At 36.0% G+C, this 26636-nt stretch overlaps 1 protein-coding gene across 2 annotated transcripts in view; it reads left to right on the plus strand.

Annotated features, from left to right (window-relative positions):
- LOC124234257 (SR-related and CTD-associated factor 4-like) overlaps positions 1 to 26636 on the plus strand; it is a 60688-nt gene that overhangs the window by 13084 nt on the left and 20968 nt on the right. For both annotated transcript variants that reach the window (XM_046651507.1, XM_046651508.1), the window contains exons 2-14: positions 9062 to 9145; positions 10025 to 10069; positions 11592 to 11753; positions 12933 to 13068; positions 13401 to 13540; positions 14167 to 14343; positions 18768 to 18946; positions 19586 to 19694; positions 21395 to 21559; positions 22084 to 22169; positions 24090 to 24280; positions 25189 to 25289; positions 25717 to 25830. In XM_046651507.1, the coding sequence (XP_046507463.1) occupies positions 9062 to 9145; positions 10025 to 10069; positions 11592 to 11753; positions 12933 to 13068; positions 13401 to 13540; positions 14167 to 14343; positions 18768 to 18946; positions 19586 to 19694; positions 21395 to 21559; positions 22084 to 22169; positions 24090 to 24280; positions 25189 to 25289; positions 25717 to 25830 (1689 nt within the window). The remainder of the gene's footprint in view (positions 1 to 9061; positions 9146 to 10024; positions 10070 to 11591; positions 11754 to 12932; positions 13069 to 13400; positions 13541 to 14166; positions 14344 to 18767; positions 18947 to 19585; positions 19695 to 21394; positions 21560 to 22083; positions 22170 to 24089; positions 24281 to 25188; positions 25290 to 25716; positions 25831 to 26636) is intronic.

The raw sequence follows: 26636 nt of genomic DNA on the forward strand, positions 1-26636 counted from the left end.
CCGGTACATAGTTGTGTATTCTTCGTTGTGGGTTCCTCTAGTTGTGTCATGTGGGACGCTGCCTCAGCGTGGTCTGACGAGCAGTGCCATGTCCGCGCCCAGGATTCGAACCCGACGAAACACTGGTCCGCCTGCAGCAGAGCGCACGAACTTAACCACTCGGCCACGGGGCCAGCCCCTACCAGATCTTTTTAATAACATGAAATTATTTTCTTATTTTAAAATAGTCATCGTGGAAAATTTGAGAACATCTGATTATTGTTTTGGGTAAATTTCTAGAAGTGGAATTGTTGGTTTAAAAGCTATGGACGTTTTTTAGTTCTTGGTATATAGCTGTAAATTTCCCTTTGAAATTAAAATTTGCCCATTAGGTCTCATCAGCAGAGTTCCTTCTTTGCTTTATGCTAATCTACACTTATGCCAGTTAGATAATTGAAGAATTGTATCTCATTGTTTTAATTTGTACTTCTTTGATTTTTGGTAAGGTTGAACTTTTTTTTCTGTTTATTAATTAGCTATTAGAGTTTCCTTTGTTAATTGAGTAACTCTTCTGTACCTTTTTCAATTTCACTGTATCTCTTACTGTTTGTACATGTTACTAACTCACACACAGTATTCTGCTTTCAGGTAGAATGGCATAGTGGTACTTGTTTAACATGTGGTTGGCTTGGCCCCTCCCCACCCCGTCCCTGTCCCCATCCCCCATCACATTAAATTGCCCAGTATTAAGAAAGTATTAGCTTCAACAAACCTTTGGTAAAGTATTTGTAAAGATATAAAATGAAATGCTAGGTAAGAAGGGACTGTAAACTCTCTTACTCAATTATTCTAGCCATAAGTATTTTATAGAGTTGTCTTCAGGCTGCACTTAGATGGACAAAGCGTCTTGGCAGAAAAGATGATTTTAAAAGTTTTTTTTCCTAGTTATCTTTTGTCAAGAAGTTTATGTGTACTTTAATAAAGTGTTTAATGTTACTAATAAACATTAAAGTTATATTGGATTTAACTCGATTTGATTGAAGCCATTGTGTGTGATATATTGAGACAAATGAACCAAAAGAGGAGGAAAGACTGGATTAAATGCTTTGATATCTACCTCTGTCAGAAGGGAGATTTGAGTAGCAGCCCGTCACTGCGAGTGTGCATATTTTTGGAAGCATTCTTTTTTTCTTTAAAAGTAAACTTTTTGACTAAATAGTAATAAGAGGAGCTTAAGGCAACATTGGTCATCTTGGAGGTCATAATAGCAAAGGAAGGAATACTGCATATAATCAGTATAATTTGTTATAAAATAAATTTTAGGAAAGCAAATTTTTGAAAGTTTAGGGAGGGGCTGCTCCTGTGGTGTAGTGGATAAGATTCTACATGCTCCACTTTGGCAGCCTGGGTTCACAGGTTCTGATCGAGGGTGCAGGCCTATACCGCTCATCAGCCATACTATGGCAGTGACCCTCATACAAAATAGGAGGAAGATTGGCACAGATATTAGCTCAGGGTGGATATTCCTCAGCCAAAAAAAAAAAAAAAGTTTAGGGAAAAATAGGTAAGTATCCCATTGAAAGAGATTCTGAAAGGAAATATTGTTTGAGGGATTTAAGGTTAAAAAGTTCCTTAGACTAGTGTGTAGTCTTCTAATTCTTTTCATCACTTTGACAGCTCAATTTCAGAAAATAGGAAAAGGCATATTCCAGAAATTGTAGGCTCAATGCCAATAACTCTTATCTGTGCCAGTTCTGTTAGTTTTGTGAATTTCTAGAAATTTTTAGTCACTAGGAGCCAGAACAGATTCACTAACAGTTTATAACAGACCAAATTAAACTTCTTTCTTTTGTGCAGTGTATTTTGTTTAGCGAGGACTATAAACCAAGTTTTTCAGAAAGATATTTGTTATGATTTCATTATTAATAAATTAGAAAAATATAGCAGGATGAGAGTATTGTTAAATAAATTTTGGTTAGCAGTGTCCAAAGTATGTCACGTAAGGTCATGCTACAAGTAGGTCATATTCTTTTTAATCTTTAAAAAACCATTGAGTTGGAGGAAGGCATATAAAGTAGGTTCCTGAAATTCATAGGCTGATGGAATAGCTGCTACATCAAAAAGCAGAAAATGATTTCCAGACTACCTAATTAGATTGAAAGGGCTGTCAGAAAGCAGCATAAAGTCAACATGAAGATCTAGCTTTGATAGAGATTCCAGTGAAAACAATGTGAAAGTTTCAGTTGATAAGAGATGTGAGTTAATAATGAACTAAGCACTGTTTTTTTAAAGTAATAAATAATGCCCCCTGTCCAAGATGTCCACATTCTGAATCCTAGGACCTGTCAATGTGTTAGCTTACATGGCAAAAGAAACGTTGCAGATGTGATTAAGGATATTGAGTTAGGTTGTTTATCCTTGCATTATCTGGATAAACCCAATGTAATACCAAGGGTCCTTATGAGAGAGGCAGGAGAGTCAGAGAAGGTGATGTAACAACGGAAGCAGAAGTCAGGGAGGAGAGAAGATGCTATCCTGCTGGCTTTGAAGATGGAGGAAGAGGCCATGAGCCAAAGGAACGGAGGCACCCCGTAGAAGCTGGAAAAGGCAAGAAATAGATCCTGCCCTAGAGCCTCCAGAAGGAGTGCAGCCCTGCCAACACCTTGATTTCAGACTAGTGAGATTCTGACCTCCAAGATTGTGAGATAATTTGGTTTTAAGCTGCAAAGGTGGTGGTAATATGTTACTGCAGAAATAGGAAACTAATGCGAAAGAAAATCCAATAGATTCCATTAACACAGGAATACATTCTGAACCCTGTCCATTTGGGGATATCTGACCTAAAAGGAATTAGCCAGCATAGTCAGACCTAGAAAACATATCACTTGACTAATAGTTAAAGAAGATAAGAGAGAGGAAGACATGCTGATTTATCTTGAAATATTTTACCATATGAGAGAGATCACTGTTTTGTGCTCCAGGGGCAGAACTGGAACAGGAGAAGGAGGGTATCAGAAGGGAGATTTGAGGTCATTACAGAGCAGACTGCTGTTACTATTGGAGCTGATTAGTTATGAGTTACTAAGACTGTGTCACTAGATGGACGGATATATTGTAAAAGTATCTGCCAGATATATTGTAAAAGTGGTTCTAATTTTGGTATGAGTACTGTATTAGGTACTAAGGTCCCATGTAGCTTTAAAAGTCTTTGAGACTACTGTATTTTCACTATAGAGGAGATTTCTCTAAATGTAGCATTTGACTAGTAGATGTAAAACAAAAAAGATATTAAGGTAAGCCATAACAAGAAATTAAACTTGGGTGTGTGGGTAAAGATTCCTAGGGCATTTTATAGCTCTACTTATATGTCAAGTACTGGACTAAGAGATTCATATATATTATCTCATTTAATCCTAACAGCCTTATCAGGTGAAGTGAGTACTGTTAATCCCCCTTTTCAGATTTTAAAAATCCTTGAAGTTTAGAAAGGTTAAGTAAACTTGTAAAAGTTTATACTATGAGTAAATAGCGTAGTATCATTACTTTGACTAACCCCCAAACACTATGAATTGTACAGGTGTCACAGGCCAAATATTCTCATTCTTTATCATCTCTTGAAATTCATTTTTATTGACATAAGGGATCGGGATGAATGATTTCTTCATAATTTTTAGAATACTTTGTATATTAGACTTCTATATGTCATACAGCAGGACAGTGTTCCTATTTAGACTTTCTCGTAGTCCTTCAGCTAGTGACAAAGCAAAAAGTCATACTCATGTCTGTTGCTGGCAAGTATGTTTTTCCTAATGCCTTCTGAGGGGGTCTTGTACCTTTTGGGGCCTACTGCTGCTGTTATTCTATGTAGGAGAATTGCATGGTTTTCTCTGGCTGCTTTGACGTATTTGTTTTCATTAACAGATTACATTAATCCTGAATATGGGCTGTAGTAGTAGGGAGAATGCCGCACCTAATGATGCTTATTGAGCGCTTGCCCTGTTGCGGGGTGATAGACTAGTCGTGGCATATACAAATACTACTTTAGTTCTCGTTGATACCTATCAAGTAGGTAACAGGTCTATCCTCCTCAGTATGAAGACGCTTGTGGCTTACAGAGGTTAAGGAATTTACTGAGAATCATTTACATGGCTGGACCCAGATTCAAAACCAGGTCTTTCTCACTCTTTTCAGAATACCACAATGTCTGATTTTTTTCACTTCTGGAGCTGGTTGGAATTATATTAAATTTTGTAGTTTTCAGACTTTTATATATAAAGTTGATAGGTTTTTTTCTTGAGGTTTGTTAGCCGAGATTGGATGTTGGTCAGAAATAAGTAGAGCCTGAATTATCTTTACCCTTCTTTCTACCCTGTGTATACTACTCTGTGTATTTTAAACTTGATTGAAAAATATGAAATTTTTTTCCAACTTGGCTATGCTACTTTTTTCCCCACAGTTTGTCCGTAAGAAATGTATTAATGGTTTGAGAAATCTGCACATTATCGAAAGATGACCAGCAGTAAGATTGGGCTTTATTTTACTCATTTCTAAAACAAAAGAATTTTTCTCTGAGTCATTGCCTTTCATATTTTTTGACCATGACCCCCCCACAGTGAGAATGACAGTTTTACATTGAGACATGTTTGTGCGTGCACGCTCACACGCAAAACTTCGAAGTTTCACCAGACAGTACTTAGCTTGCTGTATATAATGCTGTTTTATTTTTCACTCTATTCTGGTAGAAAAGTTCCGTCACTCCCCTTAAGCTCATTTCTATAATCTAAAGTATCTCAGCCCACAGTTTGAAGAACACTGCTCTGAATTATCTCCAGGATCCTTCCTTTTTTCAGCGAAATTGTGTGTAGTAGTAATGATAGCATTAGCATACTGTCACATATTTACTCTGTACTAGATGCTGCATTCAGTGCTTTTCTGTGTATTCTTTGTATTCTTAAACTTCCCTGAATAAATAGGGATTATTATTATCCTCATTTTACAGATGAAGGAGCAACTTCTCAGAGTCAGCGAGTGCTTGAGCCAGGATTTCCCAGTTGATTATTGAGCCTGTGTTCTGATCGTTACTCAAACAGAAATTTATTGTGCTCAAAAATTTGGTAACTAATCTAAATCTTACATTACCACAAGGTTGTATACTTCTAAGAGATTCCTCAGTCAGCACTGGTGGCCGTAACACTTCTCCCTTATTTCAATTGCAGCTTGCTCTAGATCAGGTAAGGACTCGGTATATTACCTCTAACTTGTTGCTTGCCTGGAGAGATCCCTTTACCACTGTGCCACTTTTTTTTCTTATTAAAAAGTCTTTGGATCTAACCCCTCATAACAATTATATTTTAGTATCACCTTCTCATTTGAGTCTACATGTGTATTTACTTATTTTTTTACTTAGCCATATAGTCTTTATCATCTTGAATATCTGTGCACTATTCCTGTGTGCTAATGTATTATAGTATTAAGTAAATAATTTCCTCATTGTTAGGTTCTTATTGGAAAGAACTTGAGCTTCAGGAAATGGTAAACTACAGATTGAATTTACCACTAAATTCGCTTTATGGCTTTGAGCAGATTCTTGAACTTCTGTGCTTCAGTGTTCTCATCTGTAAAATAGAATTATAATGTCTGCCTCACCATAAAGGCTGTTAGAATTTCTATCCAAATAGGTAGTGTCAGTGTGCATGGTGACAGTAAAGTATATCAGTTTCAGTGTCATTTCTGTGCTGTATCTATCCAGTGAAGCTGTTGATCTAAATATCAGGGGATATTTGCAAAATATCCCCTTTGCCTTGCAAAAGGTAGACTGATGAATTTGTGCTTTGAAGAAGCCAATAAAATATTAGTAACATTAATTGAGCTTTTAAAAGATAATTTTGAAACCTCCAGTTGTGAAACTTCTGTGTCTGCCTGTATTTTTCTTCATAAATTATATCAAATACAAATTTCCAGCTTTAAGATTTAAGAAAGACATTGATAAAGGAAAGTAAAGGGCATCTAAAAAGAACCTGAAATGTGATGAAGCGTTATAATGCTAACAGGTAGGAGAAGATATTTTAAGGGTGGTAGTCTGTAAAGCATTGAAACATGACTCTGTCTCCTCTTTATGTGCCAAACATTGAACTTGCCACTTAACTGAGCTCTCAAATATTTGTTGTATGGATGAGAAATGATCCAAAACTGCATCTCTGCTTCCTTACCTGCCACTTACTCCTTAACCAGTTGGACTTTGGGATCACTTGGAAAAACTGGTATTACTTCAGCTACCTGATTGTCAGACTGAATGAACAAGGTTTGGTTCACATCCTTATTAACCTGTTAGAGCATTTGACCATGCCAAATGCCTTTAATTTCTGGCGTTTGTCTTGGTGTTCACTTGTGCAACCCCCTTCTCTATACAACATCGGAATTTTTGGTATAACTTAGCTAGGTTATATGTTCTTGACTTTCTTCTAACTACAAATTCTGTCTTACCCACGCTCATGGCTTTGATTCTGTGACCTTTCAATTTCTAGCCTGGCCCTCTCTTCTGTATTCAAGATTTATATTCCATTCTCTGCCTGGATATTCAGTAGGCATCCCAAATTAAATCCAACGTTTCATCATTATCCCTGAATCAGTACAGTATATAGACCGGCACAGACATCTGGTTGATATTTTTTTCTGTACGTTTTTCTCTTTATGTTTCACCATAGTTAATAGTCTCAGCATGTATTTAGTCAGTAAGCAGCATTATGTAAGGGTATGAGTATAAGGGTTTGTGAGCTTTACAGTCAACAAACTTTAGTTCCGACCCACTCCCTGGGCATCCAAACAGATGTAACCCTTTTGAGTATCATATCAAAAGAGGAGTAACAGAATCTAGGTTAGTTGTCAATATGATTACATGAAATAATGCACCACCAAACGCATTTCTTCCTTGTTCATTGTAAGCACTCAAATGTTGGTTCCTTCCTCTCTTCCAAAGTTGTCTTTTCTTTATGAAATATATTAACACCCTTCCACTGTCTCATGTGATAGCGCTTGAAGGTTCTCTTGCTGGTCTTTTGCCTGAATGGTGGTTATACTGCTATATGGTATCATTTGTATTTTAACTTTTTAAATGAATTGTGGTAATTTAAATATAGACTATGGAGTGTTTCATCAGAAGGTGCACTGGTCTGTCTTGTGTGCTCAGCTGATTTTTAATATGGCAGGTTGCTTACTGCAGAAATAATCAGGAAGTGCTATTTAGAACATTAAGTGAATATTAGCTCTGGCTGAGGCTTCATTAAAATATGACTCTCTAAGCTTTAAATGACCAGACAAGTAGTTCTCATTGTTTGTTTTATATTGGCACCTGAGCTAACATCTGTTGCCGATCTTTTTTTTTTCCTTCTTCTCCCCAAAGCCCCCCCAGTACATAGTTGTATATTCTAGCTGTAGGTCCTTGCGGTTGTGCTGTGTGGGACACCACCTCAGCATGGCCTGATGAGCAGTGGTATGTCTGCTCCCAGGATCCGAACTGGTGAAACCCTGGACCACTGAAGTGGAGTCTGCAAACTTGACTGCTCAGCCACGGGGCCAGCCCCTGTTGCTCATTCTTAAGATCCTTGTATAAACTTTTCTGCATCCCTTTTCTCTGCTTTAAAGTACAGAGGAGGAAATAAAATAACAGTAATAAACAACTGTCTTAATAAATTTTATAGCTTATAAATGGTCAGAGTATATCCTTTATAGATGTGTGCTGTATATTTCATGCAGTGTTGATACTTTTAGAATTTGTATTTAACTTGAAATATTTTAAATTGTTTTGTAGTTTCTCATTGGTTTATGTAATTTCAAAGATTGCTATCTTTCTAATTGTTTTTCACATAATCTCAAGGAGGATTTTTAAAATAATGAAGAATTATGACCTGTTTATTTAGAGAATCTTTCTTTTCTTAGATAAATTCCTGTATTAATATTATTTATGGGAAAATTCTGTCTTTCTCTGCTTAAACAGAGTATCTGTTCTTCTATTGCTCATATCTGGCATTCCATACCTTTTCTAAAATTACTGTTACTGTTATCTGTAGTCCTACTGTGTCTGTTATTTTGGAAACCTTTGAAAATTCTCTCTGAATTTCAAGGATATGTTGTTACTTGGGGCTGTTTACTCTGGGAGGAGAGACTTTTATTCTTCAGGCTAGCCTCTTAGTCGTGGTCTAGTAAGGTCTATGTCTTAGCAATTCCATATTTGAAATATCAGCATTAATTGGAAAGGAATTAAATACAAAGTTGATAATGCTCAGGAAGCCCTGAAAATTATTTCAGAATATCTTTAGAAGTCCCAGGTGAGTATGTGCCTATGATTAAACAAAACAAAATAAAACAGTAATTTAAGAAGCTAGATATAAGCTGCTTAATGTCAGGATTTTGTCTTTATAACCCTCGGTGGGCTCTCATTATGTCTTGGTTGGATTTAACCTTTTGGGGGAAGGAGCATGCATATGTGGTTAAGCCTCCTGGGAGCACCAGATTGTCGGATTTACTGTTGAGAGGTTTGTTAAATGTGGTGTCATTTTTATTCCTGACTAAATCAAGAAATTGTGAATTCCAGCTTTATAATGACATTTTAAATTTCTTGCCTGATTTAGTGCGTGTGTTTCTCCAAATGAACCTTAGAATTATTTGAAGTTCACCAAAATCTCAGTGTTTGGATTAAAGATTGAATACGTTAAATATTGAGTCACACTATTGCCACTTTGAGTCCGGGGAGCATGGCGTGTTTGTTTCCATTCAGATCATTTTTGAGTTCTTCAGTAAAGTTTTGTAGTTTTTTTCTGTTGCAGGTTTTGTAAATTTCTTAATGTTTTTTCCTTTTTTCGTTTTTGTTGCTTTTTAATATGATCCTTTCCCAGTGTATTTTCTAAGTGGTAGAGCAGGTATGTAGGAAGACTCTTGGTTTTCTTTACTAGCCAAATTGTTAAACTTAGTTCAAAATGTTTGTTATCCTTTTAGTTAATACATTGCAAATATCTTTGTAGAACTGGAAAATTGACTTCTAATTTTACCTTTATTTAAAAATTTTTTTTCTTTTTTTGTTTTTAAGCTCTTTTCACTTATGGATATGAAACCTCCTATCTCTCGAGCCAAGATGATCCTCATCACAAAAGCTGCTATTAAAGCTATTAAGGTAAGAGTAAAATAAAATATATTTAATTTAAAAATTTTTTGAGATTTTGAAAATGTTATCATTAAACGTGAGAATGCGTCTTGTGAATTAATTCAGGCCTGAAACAAAGAACACTAACCAGCTTCTGCTGAAGGTACATGTTAATACAGTTTGGTACATTCGCATTGTAAATATTATTTCAAAACCTGGTTTTTTTTCTTAGTTGTTGTTAGTATTTGTCCTTTGTATTTGTTTCAAACTTTATCGAGGTATAATTGACAAATAAAAATTGTATATATGTTTAATAATATAATGTAATAGAACATGATGATTTGATACACATATGCATTGTGAAATGATTACCACAATCAAGCTAATTAACACATCATCTCACGTAGTTATCGTTTTTGTGTGTGTGGTGCTGTAAGAGTTGAACTCACTGAAGTAGAGAGTAGAATGGTAGGGTTTGTTTGTTTGTTTGTTTGTTTTTTATTTTGTTTAATTCTTGTCATAAATCAACAGACCTCGGGCTCAATAAAGTTAATACCCAAGATCACACCTAAATAAGTGACTCGCAGTAAAAACTGCACTATTCTGTTCCAAAGGCCATTGTTGTTATCCCTCTCATAAAGTTGCGTGATACACTACTTTATGAAGGTTGCTTGATTAAAAATCTGAAAAAAGGACTTCTGTTTTGGGTGATTTTTCTGTTTTAGTTAATTCCTTTCTGATTTGTTCAGATTTTTTTCAGTTGTTGACTATGGATTATTTCTCATGGTTTATTCAGTTTATCTTGAGAATTATTCAAATTGTGCAAATTTCAGGGTTTTAAGTATTTTCTAATTTTAGGAAATGTAGAAATATGTAAACTGGACAATAATTTTCTTTTATTCTTTTCAGCTTTATAAGCATGTCGTTCAAATAGTAGAAAAGTTCATCAAAAAGGTAACTCTCCGTTTCATTATTACCTCATTTTAGTTATGCTCAGTATTTATAATTTACTTTGTAAATTGTAATTTGGATATGTGCTTCTAAAGCCACTCTGCAAAAAAATTGTCACTAGAAGTTCTTTTTAATTACTAGAATTTTTTTTGTTGTCTTTAACAAAACAAAAGCAAATTGATAGCAGTCGTGTAGTTTGAGCACTTAGTGTGAGGTAGCACTCAACAAGAGTGTCTGGATAGAGGTCTCCTTGAGCCTGATGTGCCACCTCTGCCCTGACCACTCTGTTGACATCTAACTCAGCTTGTAGTATTGCAAATGAAGTCACTTTGTGAAAGTTCTTTCAGCTTTTCCCTGGTCGCATCATAATTAAACCATTTTTCAGTTTTACTGTTGTCTGTTGTTTTATAACTGTGTGATTAGCACATTTCAGTGGAGGACCAAGAACAGAGACTTAGACATTTTTGTCTTCTCCCCCAACCTGGAGCTGTGCCATATGATACACACTAATGTGTTTGGAAATGTCTCTGATCCATGGCCTTTCATACTGGCTGAGAGACAGGAGTTAGAGCTCTAACAGACACCAAAAAAAATGATCAGTAGAGGTGTTTATAGTAGCAGATCAAAGTACAAATAAGTAAAATAGAAAAAAAATTAATATTACCTGCATGCCACCACCCCAGATTACTGTGAAGATTTACGTTTGGATCTACTCATTTTTATTGTGTACCCGTACATTTATAAGAGGGAAAATGGTGGCAGACTGATTGATAACCTGCTCTTCCCACTGAATTTATCATAGACATCTGCAAAGATTCCATTGCATGATTGTTTCTGTGATTAACTCAGCCAGTTCCCTGTTGTTGGACATTTCGCTTCAGTGGCTGACCTAATGGAAAAAATTAGGTGCATCTTAATCGTTTTCCTTAGAATAAATTTATAGATGTATAATTATTGGATCAAATAAGGCTTTGCATTTATTGCTAAATCATCTTCTGTAAAAGTTGTAGTACTAGAAATGTGTGTAGGTGCCTGTTTCTCTATTCTTTTTATCTTGTCAATTTGATAGGCCAAAATGACCTCTCCTTTTAGTTTTTGTTTCTCTGTTACTGTGCTTTTAATAGAATTAAAATTGATATGTTAAAATTTTTTTGATAATAAAAGGTAATAATTATTTTTTTGAGCAGGGTGAATTGGAGTAGAGACTATCATAGTAAGTGGATTTGTATGCAAGTGCCTTAGGGATTGATAAAGTAATGTTGATTCTGGGAAATTATGGGGTGGTGGATAGGGAGATCAGAGAGAAATAAAATATTGGGAATCTGAAGTATCAAGAGAATGCTGTATTCTTCTATATAGACCTGTGGGAAATTTGACAAGCTAGCCAATAAGAGAGCTAAGCACTCAAGTAGTTTCTAAATAGAAACAATCATTGGATAAACAAAGTTTCATAAAAGTGAGATTAATAGGTGTCAAATTGTGATTTTGCTTTTCTTGTATTGACTTTACATCTTTGTCTTTGTAGTGTAAACCTGAATACAAGGTTCCAGGATTATATGTAATCGACTCAATTGTGCGACAGTCTCGGCATCAGTTTGGAACTGATAAAGATGTTTTTGGGCCAAGATTCTCTAAAAACATAACCGCTACATTCCAATATTTATATCTTTGTCCATCTGAAGATAAGGTATAGTTAATAATTTTTAAATTAAAACTTGTGTTCTTGTTTTTATATTTATTTAAATCTGTTTAAATGTTTATTAGATATTTGAAGCCTACTGTATAACTAGGAAGATAATCATGTAGTGATCTCTGTGAACTTGAAACAAAACCCACGTTTTTTTTGTAGTGGTCATCTCATCTGTTTTCTTGTGAAGTCCTTCAGGAATGTACTGTTGAAATATGAAAAGAGCACCATCTTCCTCTAAAGAAGGCATTGTTGGAAAGATTTACTTACAATTGAGTGAAAAAGAAATTCTGCAGTAGAGAAAGGCCGTGTTCATCTCAGATTATTGCTTATTCCAGAAGGAAGGGACCAATAATCGATGGCTTTCCTTAGCATATAGAGATGCTAGAGCATAAATGGCATCTGTTAGCAATCAGACTACAGTATTTAATTCCTTATATACGTAGCTGGTTTAACTGTGTACTATAAAAAGGTAGAAAAACATTACAGACGTAATAACTGGACTCCAATAAGTGGGAGAATTACACTGGTAAATCTCAAAATAATGAAGAATGGAGACATTTACAATAAACGGCATATAAATTTGAGTGTTGTAGATTCTGTATTTATATTTTTGGAGGAGTGCTTTTCTGGGAAAGATATACAAGAGAAAAGAATATCATTCCTTGAGTAGGAGATACGAGTTATACTCATGAATAACACATCTTCTCTGGATCTCCTTCATATTTACTGGTCCATAAAACAACTTAGCAGTTACAGGCCAGTTTCTTAAATATTTTAACCGTTAGGATCATCCTGAGGAAATTCTTTTTTACTTCATTTACTTCTCTAAGATAACTAGTTTTTGTCATTGATAGAGTCTCTTTGTAAGCATAAATAAAATATAATGAAAACTTCAAATACATTTTTTTATTATAATGTATTTCTTTTGATTCTCCAGGTTATATTCCTTTTCTCTTTCCTTTTTTTGGTTTCCGTCTGTTTCTTACTCTAGATTACACTACTAAAGAAAGGCTAATTAGAGTAGAGTAATTGTAATTCTGATGATAGATATTTTTTTTTCCTATTTACAAAACAGACTTAGTATGGATATATTAGCCTAGGGGATTTTTTTTCTTTTTTTTGTAAGAGGTATAATAAATTATTTATGGTACATTCATGTTTTCTCACACATAACAGAGTAAAATAGTCCGTGTGCTGAACCTTTGGCAAAAAAATGGAGTATTCAAGATTGAAATTATTCAACCTCTTTTGGACATGGCAGCAGGAACCAGTAATGCCGCCCCAGTAGCAGAAAATGTTACTAATAATGAAGGTATGGTCAAGGGTATCTGTGACCTTAGAAAACAGTATAACTTTATTCATGAAAAGTTTGAAGTCTGTTTATATTGGTAGAAAATTTCCATAAGGAAACTTGAGTTTGCATCTTGGAAGGTATGGTTTTCTTTGCATAATTCTTATTTCTAATAAAAGTCTGCTCTTCCAGTACTTGTTATAGACTCTGTACAGAATCTGTATTTTTACTATCTGTTAAATGGAATGTTACTTGAATGGAATGTTGTGTCATTGAAGAAGCTTAATGGAGTTTAAAAGGGAAAATTTGTAAGTTAAAGTTTTCTTAGGGCTTACTGACCTTTTCTTTTTTAGGTTCACCTCCACCTCCAGTTAAGGTTTCTTCTGAACCCCCACAAGCCACTACAAACTCCGTACCAACTGTACCACAGTTGCCCAGCTCGGATGCTTTTGCTGCTGTAGCCCAACTGTTTCAGACGACACAAGGTCAACAGGTAAACCACCTATCCTATCCAAAGATTAAATTCCTGTAGTTGGGTATTATTGTCAGTTCTTATTTTCCACACCTAATTAATGAGCACATTCAAGGGAGGAAATACTTCTACTTTTCAACTAGAAAAGCCTTCACTAGGAAGGTAATGGCATGGGGATCATTAGGGGAGAGTGGGGAAAGGTGAAAAACAAGGGAACAGCACACTGAGAAATAGTAATACGCCTTGGTGGAGCGAACTTTACAACTACTAAGTGGCTGATATTGGTGCTCTCAATTCTAGCATTTCTGATTGATTTCAAAATTATTTGAAAATGTTTTTTACATTTTTCTAGAAAATATATATTTACCTTGGTTACAATTTAAGTGTATTTTCTCTTCTCTTTGAGCATCATTTTCTACCACTGGGGTCATCAGCATACAATTCTAACCTTAAGTGATGCACATTGTATCCCTGATAGATTCATTCACAACAAACTTAACCATTACTAAAAGGTAGATTCCTTTTTTCCAGTTTACTCTGTGTCTGTGCTATTTTGAGTCACCTTTAAGATTTTTTAGCAAGTTAACTTTTGATACTATGAGTATACTTCCTTATGTGGTAATTTATCAGTTTTCCCGTTCTTTAAGCTTCAGCAGATCCTTCAGACTTTTCAGCAGCCTCCAAAACCACAGTCTCCTGCCATTGACAATGCTGTGATGGCTCAGGTTCAGGCTCTCACAGCTCAGTTAAAGACAGCTCCTACACAACCACCTGAACAAAAAGCTGCTTTCCCCCCGCCTGAACAGAAAACCGCATTTGACAAGGTACGCTCCTCTCACATAACCCGCCCGGCTCTTGATGTCACTCAGCTTGGACCGTGGAGGTTACCCTTCTCTAGCTTCTCTGTAGTTTGTTCATTTTCTTGTTTTGTTGTTTGAGGGATTTTTCTCCCTCAGCATCAAAACATTTTTCCTGGTTATAAATGTAATATACACTCATCACAAAAATTTTTAGTAAAAAGGAAAAGTAAACAGAACATTCACCATTAACCCTCATACTTGAAGATAACTACAGTAACATTTTGCTGTATATCTTTTCAGAATTTACTGTGGATATATGCTTTTCTTTATTTGGTCATAATATATATACACTATTTTTGACTTGCTTGTTTTGATCTTAATCCTCTTGTCTCTGTTGTTAAGGTTAATAGATTGAGATCTACATTTTTACTGAGTGCTTATTAGGAGTATTAGGTTAATGGACACATTACAGTTTAGCCATTCCCCTATTGATAGATATTTAAGTTGCTTTCTGTTTTTTGCTGTTAAAAACCTTAATTACCATATCTATAACATGAGGGTTTGGATTGGTTCAGTGTCTTCCAACTCCTCTGTTGGGCCTTAGGCATGTTTAAGGATCTGCCACTAAGGATACAGATGTGCTGATTATGCACAGCTCAGAACTTCCTGTCGAAATGTTAACCCAGACAACGCCACTCTTTATCTGTCTTGTGTCTTGTCTATGTATTGAGTTTGTGGCTATATAAAATTTCATTTCATTTTACAGGTTTCATTGCAAAAAACAGAAAAGTTTGAAAATCCCAAAACAGTTTAATCTAGTCTAAAATTTTGTTCTTCCTGGCATTCTAATTATAAGATACAATAACTTGATTATTGGTAGTCCAAATTAAGAATCCATATGGTAAATGCTGGTTGTCATTATATCTTTGACTATTGATTAAAAGAAGGTTGGGTAAAATTTTTGAGTACAAAAGGGGTACTTGCTTTGGGGAAGAAATGCAAATAAAACAAAGTTCTAAAGGAAAAAGGGAAGCAATTTCACTCTGCTTTGAACAGATTTGAGTACATTCTTTCAGAGCTATTTCCGTGCACGTGTGAACATGAACTCTTTTCATATTGTGGTTTTATTTATTAGTTGTCTGTTTTGTGTTGTGATTTGGAAAACTTTCCCCACTTGTACTAAAAGTTCTATATTTTGTTTTCGTAGTTTTATATTCTTGTTTTTTGTGTTTGTCTCTTCTTTTCATCTGGAACCTATTTTAGAATAAGCATTCAAGATAGTTAAATCTTTATATTTTTGGAAATAGCCAATTCTCCCTCACTATTTTTGTCATACACTAAAGTCTCATTTGTTTCTGTGTCCATACTGGACACTGTTCTGTCTCACTAATATTTATTTCTGCATCATAACAATTTAAATACTTGCAACTTATATACTGTATTTCATTTCCAGGTGTTCCCCTTCCCCTTATTCTTTTTTAAACTTTCTTTGGCTATTCTTGGGCATATGTATTAGAGTCCTCCAGAGAAACAGGACCAATTTTATTTATCTATCTATCTATCCAGCTATACACATAGACACACACAAAGGGGAGAGAGGGAGAGATTGATTTGACTTTTAAGGAATTGGCTCCCACAGTTGTGGAGTCTGGCAAATTTGATATTTGTGGGGCACACTGGCAGGCTGGAAACTCAGGTGAGAGTTGCAGTCTTTAGTCTGAATTCTGCAGGGCAAGATTTCTGTGTTGCTGCCTTGAGAATTCCTTCTTCAGAAAACTTAAGTCCTTGCTCTTAAGGACGGATTGGTTGAGGCCCACCCACATTATAGAGGGTATTTCTTCATTGAAAATATACTAATTTAAATGTTAATCGTATTTTAAAACTACTTTCACAGCAACATCTAGATTAATATTTGACCAAACAACTGGGCACCATAACCTAGCCCAATTGACATGTACACTTAACCATCACAGCATACTTTTCCAGATGAACTTTAGCATAAATTTTAGAATTTATGAATTTATAGGTTAATTTAAGAAGTACTGATAGCTTCTTATACAGAATCTCCATTTATTAAAATCTTTTTTCATATATCTTGTATGTTTCACATTTCACTTATTCTTAGATATTTACTCATTTTTCCTGTTTGTTTCATAACACTTTTCATTTGGTTATTGATGCTATAGAGGGAAACTGTTGATTATTTTCTTGTAAATGGTCATGGTATTAAATGCTTTGTTTTCTAGTTGGTTCTCTCAGATTTTCTAGGTAGCTACTAAACTTGACTTTTCAACATCTGTGCCTGTTTCTTTTTCTTTTCTTATTGTACTTGTGGCTAGGACTTCAGAAAAGTGTTGATAATAGCAATGATAGTGGCATCCTTGTTTTGTTGTTAATTTGAGTTATGATTCCTCTAGTGTTTTACATTAAATGGGTTGGTCAGTGTTTGTTAGTTATATCAAATTTAGAAAAGGGAATTCTATGCTTCTCCTTGGACTAAAAAGGTTTATTTTAAGCTAGTCAAACAGCTTGACCGGGAACAATTTGTTTATTTCAGCTGCTTCGTAGATCTTCAGTTTCCTAAAAAGTGACAAAAATGTCCTTTTGGATAGATCTCAGTTTTAATTTTTTAACTGCTTCAAATCTTTTCTGAACACAATAGGTATAAATCTTCAAACTTTAAAAAACGTATCTACAGTCATGGGTCACTTAACGACGGGGATGCATTCTGAGAAGTGTGTTACTAGGCAGTTTCGTCATTGTGCAAACATCATTGAGTGTACTTACACAACCGTAGATGGTATAGCCTGTTGCTCCTAGGCTACAAACCTGTACAGCCATGTTACTGTATTGAATACTGTAGGCAGTTGTAACACAAGAGTAAGTATTTGTGTATCTGTATCTAAGCACAAAAAAGGTACAGTAAAAATACAGTATAAAAGATTAAAAATTAGTACACCTGTATAGGGCACTTACCATGACTAGAGCTTGCAGGACTGGAAGTTGCTCTGGGTGAGTCACTGAGTGGGACCACTGTCATATATGTGGTCTGCTGTTGAATGAAACACTGTTATGTGGCACATGGCTATATATGTGATAAATTGCCAAGAATCATATGTTTTGGTCTTTGTAGACAGTTCAGATGATTTTAATTTTAGCTCTTATCACTGACTCTATCTTGGTGATGAGTTACTTAAATATTCAGTGTCAACCATTGTAAAATAGCCATGGTAGTACCTATATTTTATTGTTGCCATGAGGGTTAAATAAGTTAATGTGCATAAGACAGCAGGGTGCCTTGGCCATGTTAGATCTCACTCAGTTATAATAAGAAGCTTTAATCACACGGCCTAGAATTACAAAGAAACACAAGTGTTGTCCAAGAAGGGGACTTCCCTTCCTGATTTAGAAATCTGTTGTCCAGTAAAGTAGAACCAGAATTTCTAGGTAGTACTATCCTAGAACAACACAAGTTTAGGAATTTGAGGTTGAAAGTTCATGAGAAGAATGGGCACAGCTTGAGAGAAGAGACTGCTTGTTGGATGCTAGAGACTGCCGGCTTTGAAGTCTAAAAGATCAGCGTCCATATCCTGATTCTACCATTCACTGACTGTACAATCTTGGTTATGTTTCTTAATCCCCTGAGCCTTCGTTTCCTTGTCTGTGAAAAGAAGAAACTGTATCCTACGTTACATGCTTCTTATGATGATGAAGTATCATACGTAATCTACCAAAACACAGTAGTAGGTGTTCATTGTGTTGCCTGCCTGCCTTCCTTTCTGAATAAATGGAATGGTGTTTTTAAGTGGCTCTTCTAGACAAGTGATCTTGTAAGGTGCCCTGATTCTTTTTTTTTTTTTTAATGAAAGTTTCTGGTAACTTGAGGTGAGCTGTGAAGTTTGATGAAAGAAGCTAGTATACAGGTAGTGAGACTTCTTTATGGCCCTGTCCATGCCATTCTCTTTTTTCTTTTTCGTGGTAGTATATTCTTGAGTAAGCAGCATATGGACATTTTTCTCTAGACATTTATAGTGATTGGACAAGACAGTCATTCTTTTTGTCCATTTTGTAGCTGAGTGAAAATGTATACCCATTTCATGTGTGCAAGTTCCAGAAGTTTTTAGTCTAGGAAAGTGAGTATTTTAGTAAAATAGTTATATTTCTAAGTTAATTATAAAATAAGCATATAGAGAATAGTCAAAAAGAAAATCCTGCACTTGTAATTGGGGAAGAAAAGCAGAATAAAAAATTACGTCTTTTCCAAATGGCATTTCTGTAAAATTTGTCTATGAATGAAGGTCCTAAGGGGCATGTGGGAAAATGAGATTGTATGTGACAGCATGGTGGGATTATAGATGGTGGTACACATCTGTTGTTTTCATAAAGTTTTTTTGTGCGGTAAATCGCAACCTGAATTTTAAAATGGAATATTGACATACCCATTCCAGAAGCTACTTGATAGATTTGATTATGATGATGAGCCAGAAGCTGTGGAAGAATCAAAGAAAGAAGATGCTGCTGCTGCCGCTGCCACCACAGCACCTGCTGCTGCTGTTGCTCCGCCTGCGCCCGCTGCTGCCGCGCCCGCTGCTGCCACGCCTGCTGCTTCTCCTCCACAGGCACCCTTGTAAGTTTCTTTCTTCTATTTCCTCAGTGGATGTAGAGTTGGTGATCATTATAAGGCATGATGTAAGTAACGTTCGGTAACAAATAATTTTTTATATGGAGTCATTGTTTTTGAAAATTGTGATATTTTGGGTTTTCTCCCAAATGAGGGAGGGGATCCTGTCAGATTTACATTGAAAAATGGCTTTTGGGGGCCGGCCGGGTGGCGTAGCAGTTAAGTTCACACATTCTGCTTCTTGGCAGCCTGGGGTTCCCTGGTTCGGATCCCAGGTGCGGACATGGCACTGCTTGGCACGCCATGCTGTGGCAGGCGTCCCACATGTAAAGTAGAGGAAGATGGACACAAATGTTATCTCAGGGCCAGGCTTCCTCAGCAAAAAAACGAAGGACTGGCAGTAGTTAGCTCAGAGCTAATCTTCCTCAAAAACAAAACAACAACAACAAAAAACTATTTAAAAAAAATGGCTTTTATGTTGGGAACAATGCTGAGCGTATAAATTTATATAGGCAAATATACGATTCGGTAAAATGTTGATTATTAATGACTGCTGAATAACATTCTTTATGTTTCTGTAGTGTAAATGTGGCTAAGATTCTTACGTGTTTTTGAATGGGTAAAAAGGTTGCTCATCATTTTCAGTGGGTTTCCTGGAGATGGCATGCAGCAGCCAGCATATACCCAGCATCAAAATATGGATCAGTTTCAACCTCGAATGGTGGCAATCCAGCAGGATCCAGTGCACCATCAGGTACAGGTGTTTTTCTTGCAGCTGATAGTTATTAGAGCATATGAGTTGCACTTCACAGACCACTATTATTTAGCTGTGTGATTGGCCAAGTGGTACTACAGCTACCATAAAAGCTGTTGAGCACGTAAGTGATTTGGGTTGTTTTTTGCTTTAATTAAAACAAGGATGCTAAGGTATTACATGCTTATAATTTAGTAATAGGTATTTTTGTTAAAATTGTTTAGAGAGAGATTATGGTTCTATTTCAGGGAACTGGTTTGTTTAGTTATATAGTTCTTTCCCTTGTGAGGAGGTTTTTTTAAAAATGTGTGATAAAATGCTTTAGAGGGCTTCCAGCTCTCAACATTCAGGAATACAGTTTGCAATCTGCAGTAAAAGGAGCATAGCACACTGGAGAATTGCAGGCATTTAGTAGAAATTTGTTCATTGAATTTATTTTGGTAAATTCATAGTTTCCTAAACTTGACTGTGCATCTCTATTATGGGGGCAGGAGGCGGGGCATTTAAAAATTATGAATCCTGTGGGGCCGGCCCTGTGGCCAAGTGATTAAGCTCATGCACTCTGCTTCAGCAGCCCAGGGTTTCACCAGTTCGGATCCTGGGCGCAGATGTGGCATGGCTCATCAGGCCATGTTGAGGCGGTGTCCCACATGCCACAACTAGAAGGACCCACAACTAAAAGAATATACAACTATATACTGGGGGGATTTTGAGAGAAAAAGCAGCAAAAAAAAAAAAAAAAGACTGGCAGCAGTTGTTAGTTCAGATGCCAATCTTAAAAGAAAAGAAAGATTATGAATCCTGGTCCTCCAGTGCTCCAACTCTCTAGAGAATCTGTATTTTTTTTTAAATTGTGCAGTGATTTTGTTGTACAATCAGCCTTGGGAAATACTACTTTATATCCTAGTTTAGAAAGTGTTCTAGAAACCTCTTTGGAGTATATTCATTTTCTCATCTGTATCATGTTCAGTCCATTCTTTATGTTTGGTAATATGAAATTGATGTTGTATTTTTATGACTTATTGATGAATGAAGTTTGAAAAGTACTTTATAAGCCAGTTTAAAACTTATTTCCAAATGTTTAACAATTACTGAAAGTTTATAAATAATTTAGATAGAATACGTCTTTATGACATAATGACATTATAGTTATACTTTATTTGTATTGGCATTGGAATGGCACATACAGAAATAGGTTAGGTTGTGGTTTACTCTCATTATTATTATGATATTTGAAACCCTAAAAGTAGGCATGTTGGTTGAAACTCCTTGGAGTAAATCTTTTAAAAGTGAACCTAGAAGTGAATGCTTCTAGCCACTCTCCCTCTGAAAAGGCTTACTTGCCTTTAAAGTTGAAGAGAGACAACTTGCAATAGAGTACCCTCTGACTTTAAGCTCCATCTGTCACATTGCTTCCTCATATAAATGAAATTATGTCTTATTAAATGTGTAATACCAAACCTGTGTGTTCATAATTTTAACAGGAGCTATAGGATTTTTAAGCTGTATACTTGGATGTATAAAGATTGGCTAAAGATTGTACCTGTGGAAATTGTTGTGTATGTCATGTTTTTCCTTGATCAAAATTTACTGAAGAAGTTTTAGTTTTATATAAAGTAGTAAGCGTTTTTCTGATTATTTTTGGTAGCTATTACTTAAAATCTACTCGTACACTTTTTTTTGTTTTAACATACGAAAAGGTTCCGCTTCCTCCTAATGGACAGATGCCAGGATTTGGCCTTCTTCCTACACCTCCATTTCCTCCCATGGCTCAGTCTGTGATTCCTCCAACTCCCCCCGTGCAGCAGCCTTTCCAAGCTTCTTTTCAGGCACAGAGTGAACCACTTACACAGAAGGCACATCAGGTAACACTTTATTCTCAGGTTGTTGGTTATCTGTTTGGTTGCCTTGAGTTACATGCGGATTCCTGCCTTTTTGCTTGCCATCATTTTTTAATATGAAGAAAGACTGTTATGTGGGGCACACAGTAACCTCTGTGCCCTAAGTTTTTCATCTGGAAAGTGGACCTAATAAGACTACTAAGTTCCACAGGGTTCTGTGAGGATTGAGATACATAATAGGATGCTTAGCCAGTGCCTAATGCACTACTTTAGATAATGGTTTGTTAAAACAGTATGTAACTTGTATGAGGTAGTTTCTAGAAGTAGAGAAGTATTCTAATCTTGTAAACCATATAAAAAAAATTTTTCCCACTGATGACCAGTCATTATTAAACTAGTAGTTTGGTCTCAAGTAACCAAAAGAGAACTGTTTCAGGACAAGAGATTTGTAATTCACTGTTCTTTAGATTTTGTCCTATTGCCTCTATTTATAATTTCCACTTTTCTCATTTAATTATGTTCATTTATTGTTGTTTTTTCTTCTTAAGGAAATGGAAGTGGAACAACCTTGTATTCAGGAGGTTAAGCGGCATATGTCTGATAACAGAAAGTCAAGATCTAGGTCAGCATCCAGGTAATGTATAGGAATGTTTTCCAATCCTGTGTGTCTTAGGAGACAGAGAGATTAAAATCAAGTTGGATTGTTTTCAGATATGCAGCCTGGGCTGGCCTGGCGGCATAGTGCTTAAGTTCAGCATGCTCGGCTTCATTGGCCCAGGGTTCACGGGTTCAGATCCCAGGCACAGACCTACACCACTCATCAAGCCATGCTGTGGCAACACCACACATACAAAATGGAAGCAGATGGGCACAGATGTTAGCTCACGGCCACTCTTCCTCAAGCAAAGAGAGCAAGATTGGCAGCAGGTGTTAGCTCAGGGCCAATTGTCCTCCCCAAAAATAAAATAACACTTGGTATGTTTATATGTCTCTGTGTATGGAGTGGGAGCAGGAGAAGTACATTAAAAAAATCTAAGGTCAGGGGCTGGCCCCGTGGCCCAGTGGTTAAGTTCGCGCACTCCGCTGCAGGCGGCCCAGTGTTTCGTTGGTTTGAATCCTGGGTGCAGACATGGCACTGCTCATCAAACCACGCTGAGGCAGCATCCCACATGCCACAACTAGAAGGACCCACAACGAAGAATATACAACTATGTACCGGGGGGCTTTGGGGAGAAAAAGGAAAAAAATAAAATCTTAAAAAAAAAAAAAAAAAATCTAAGGTCAGTCATCTTAACCACATTTTTTTCCTTTGAGTTACTCTAATGCCTACATACAGATATACATGGAATTATATGAATTATGTATTCAAAGTTCCATTTCAAGTTTATCAACCAACAAAAGTAGAAAGATAAGTAATACTATAATAAGGTTATACATTTGGGGCAGGGGGTGTAATGGATGTTTTTCGTTTCTTAAAGCAGTGTTTTTCACTTTACACATATCTCTTTTTACTATTTAATAAATAAATTTTTTTTTTTTTGAGGAAGATTAGCCCTAAGCTAACATCTGCTGCCAGTCCTCCTCTTTTTGCTGAGGAAGACTGGCCCTGAGCTAACATCCGTGCCCATCTTCCTCTTCTTTATATGTGGGACGCCTGACACAGCATGGCTTGCCAAGCCGTGCCACATCCACACCCGGGATCCAAACGGCAAACACCAGGCCGCTGAAGCGGAACGTGCACACTTAACCACTGCACCAGCAGGCTGGCCCCTAAATAAATTTTTTTAAGGCAATAATTGGTTCCACATAATAGGTGTTTTCTCTAGTTAAAATTGATTCCTGTTGTCTTTTTTTGAATTAAACTGTTAATTGTAGATTCACATGCAATTTTAAGAAATAATACAGAGAGGTCCTATTTACCCTTTACCTAGTTTCTGTCATTTGGTAACATCTTGCAAAACCATAGTACAGTATCAGGATATTAGCATCAGTAGTCAACATACAGAGCATTTATCCCCACAGGGGCTGCTCATGTTGCCTTTTGTAGTCGTACCTACTTGCCTCTTCCCTATCCCCTTAAACTCTTTTTTCCTTTTCTATTTTTTTAATTAAAGTAACATTGGTTTATAACATTATATAAATCTCAGGTATACATCACTATGTTTTGATTTCTTGTAGGCTACATCATGTTCACCACCCAAAGACTAATTACCATTAAATTACTGAGAAGATAGCTAACAGCAGTAGCAGTATATCTCAATGATGATTACTAGCTTCTTGCACTACGAGGATGTAATTTAGTATAGTGCTAGGGGTATCAAAGATGAGAGAGACTTTTTGTATGTTACCGTTCTTATTTATCCCCCTTAAAACGTATGCATACTTTCTAACTTTGAACATATTAATCTTTGAAATGAATTCCCTGCTGTCAAATTCTTACATATCCAAACATTAAATTAGCTAGTTATATTTTTTGTTTTCAAATTGACACATGCTTACGTTTTCTATTTTCTCTCCATGTGCTATCCATTCTCCCTCTTCATGAAAATATTAGGTCACCAAAAAGGAGACGATCTCGATCTGGTTCTAGATCTCGAAGGTCTCGTCATCGACGTTCTCGATCCCGGTCAAGAGATCGACGTCGACATTCTCCTAGATCTCGTTCCCAGGAAAGACGAGATCGAGAAAAAGAAAGAGAACGCCGACAAAAAGGCCTTCCTCAGATCAAACCAGAAACTGCAAGTGGTAAATTAACCTTTACATTTAAACTTCCTGCATTATTTTTTTCAGGTCCTGGGTTTAAAATCCTTTATAACTATTAGCAAAGTAGCAGCTTATCATGTCTTACTCATTTGTGCTTTTGTATATACCCTTGGATTTGCTTTTGTACGTTAAGCCAGCTGTAAAGCAGCAATAAGGAGTGAAGCAAACTAATAGTGAGTCTTGAATCTCATGTATGAAATATAAAGTCATTAATTAGCTGCCTTATGCACAATGGGAAAGTTTTAACTTTTTTCCATTATAACTAATACCCTCTTTTATAAATATTTGTAATTTATACAGTTTATTAGTTTGCATTATCTCCTGAATCTCATCATATGTTTAGAATATGTTTGATAAGGTCTGCTAGACACATTATTCATATAAGTCTGTAGCTGTTAGTGAAATTTTAATTTACAGTGTGACTAGGGCATGTGTAAAACTAACTCTGTAAGGCTTATTTCCTACGACACAACATAAGAGAAAAACCATTTACACTCGACAGTTGGAAAGGGACAACTACATATAGTGAACAAAAGCACTGAATTGATTGGTGATCAAGAGAATTGGGGTCAAGTCTTAGCTCTGCTGTTTTCTTACCAAGGGTGGCCTTGGGCAAGTTACTGCCTCTCTGGCCCCAGTTTTCATAGATGAAATTTTGAGATCTATCCACAAAAAGGACAGTTTTCTATCCTGGTTCCGTTTCTGGAAGTACTACCACATTTTTCTAGAATTTTTTAAGATGTATTTTAATGTATATAGGATTTACTACTTAAACTTGTGGTATTGTAATGTAACTCATGCATATTTTCTGTAATGAATTTTTTCATGTAAGGTACAGTGCTACTGATTATCAAGTGTGTATATTTTTATGATTATAATTTTATTTTAAGTTTGTAGTACTACACTCTGGGTGGGACAACTGGACAAAAGGACTACTCAGCAGGACGTTGCCAGTCTCTTAGAAGAGTTTGGTCCAATTGAATCAATTAATGTGAGTGTTTATTAAATTATTTAATGACAGTGGATAGATGTGATTGTCATTTTATGAAATTAAGGACTTGAGACCTAAGTTAAAATTTGCCCAGGTTTGTAGAAGATGTGGCTACAGGTTAGGTTTTCTGAGTCCATGTTTAGCATTCTCTACCATTTAACTACAGTCCTTGGATAACTGTGTTTCATTTAAAACCTTTTTCTAGAAAAGCCTTTATATAACAAAGCTTGGGGGACTGTAGGTTCATTAATAATTAGCAGATGAGACCAAACTTGAACTGACAATTTACAAAAAGTTAATCTCAGATTATAGAACACTGGTTTGGGGCAGAGGGATTGTGGTTGGTGTTGTTAGAACTGATTTCTCAATATTATGTCTTGTTGCTCTTTGATTTTGTTATATTTTATATTAAAATGTTTTGGAGCAGATGATTCCTCCCAGAGGCTGTGCCTATATTGTTATGGTTCATAGGCAAGACGCTTATCGTGCCCTGCAGAAACTGAGCCGAGGAAACTATAAAGTGAACCAGAAATCCATAAAGGTATAGTTTTATACCTTACAATTCATTTTTTAAAAAAGTTAATGCATAATATTAGACGGCTTTTTACGAACTGTAATTTTGGACACTGGGGCCTTTCATAGGCATCTATTTTTAAAGAGGTTATCTCCTAAAAGTTAACATAAAATTTCCAAAGTTAGGTGCAAGGTAGAATTTTGTTTATAAAAAAAATGGTAGGTTCGTAAAGGTATTTAATTAATTAGTGCTTCAAATATAATGTTATTTAGTAAAATATTTGTCATTCAAAAATTTTGTATTTTCTACATTCCGTTTTTAAAGTTTATCATCTGAGAATTAACTATGAAAAATATTCACCAAAAAGAGAGAAAAAGATAGGTTCCTTGGTATTCTTCCCCTAAGGGGCCAGAGTCAGTGTTTCCTCAGTGTCATAACACTCTGTTCTACCCTTGGATTACACAAAAGGATTTTGTCTATTGAATAATTCAAGGGTACCCAAAACTTTTGAAAGTAATTCCCACTTTTTTTATGCTGGGTTGTACAAGGAGCTTCAACCTTTCTCTCATTTCCTTTTCTCTAAGTTTTATGCTGGCTGGATTAAGCGGGTGGGTGGGTGGAGGAATGGGTAAGATGTGTGATGCCAGTCAAATTTCCATCCTAGGACAAAGTGGGATAAAAGGGTAACCAATCGCCTACTGTCAAATAAAGCTTTGAGTGAGATCCAGGGATAGCTGGGCCAGATTACTCCCTTGCTGCCCAAGTCTGAATGATTAGAATGGTAGGGAACAGTTAACTCTGAAAATTTATGACATTCTTCTCCCTTCCTTCTT

This window comes from Equus quagga, unplaced genomic scaffold (genome assembly GCF_021613505.1).
Source record: "Equus quagga isolate Etosha38 unplaced genomic scaffold, UCLA_HA_Equagga_1.0 73442_RagTag, whole genome shotgun sequence".
NCBI classification, from domain to species: domain Eukaryota; kingdom Metazoa; phylum Chordata; class Mammalia; order Perissodactyla; family Equidae; genus Equus; species Equus quagga.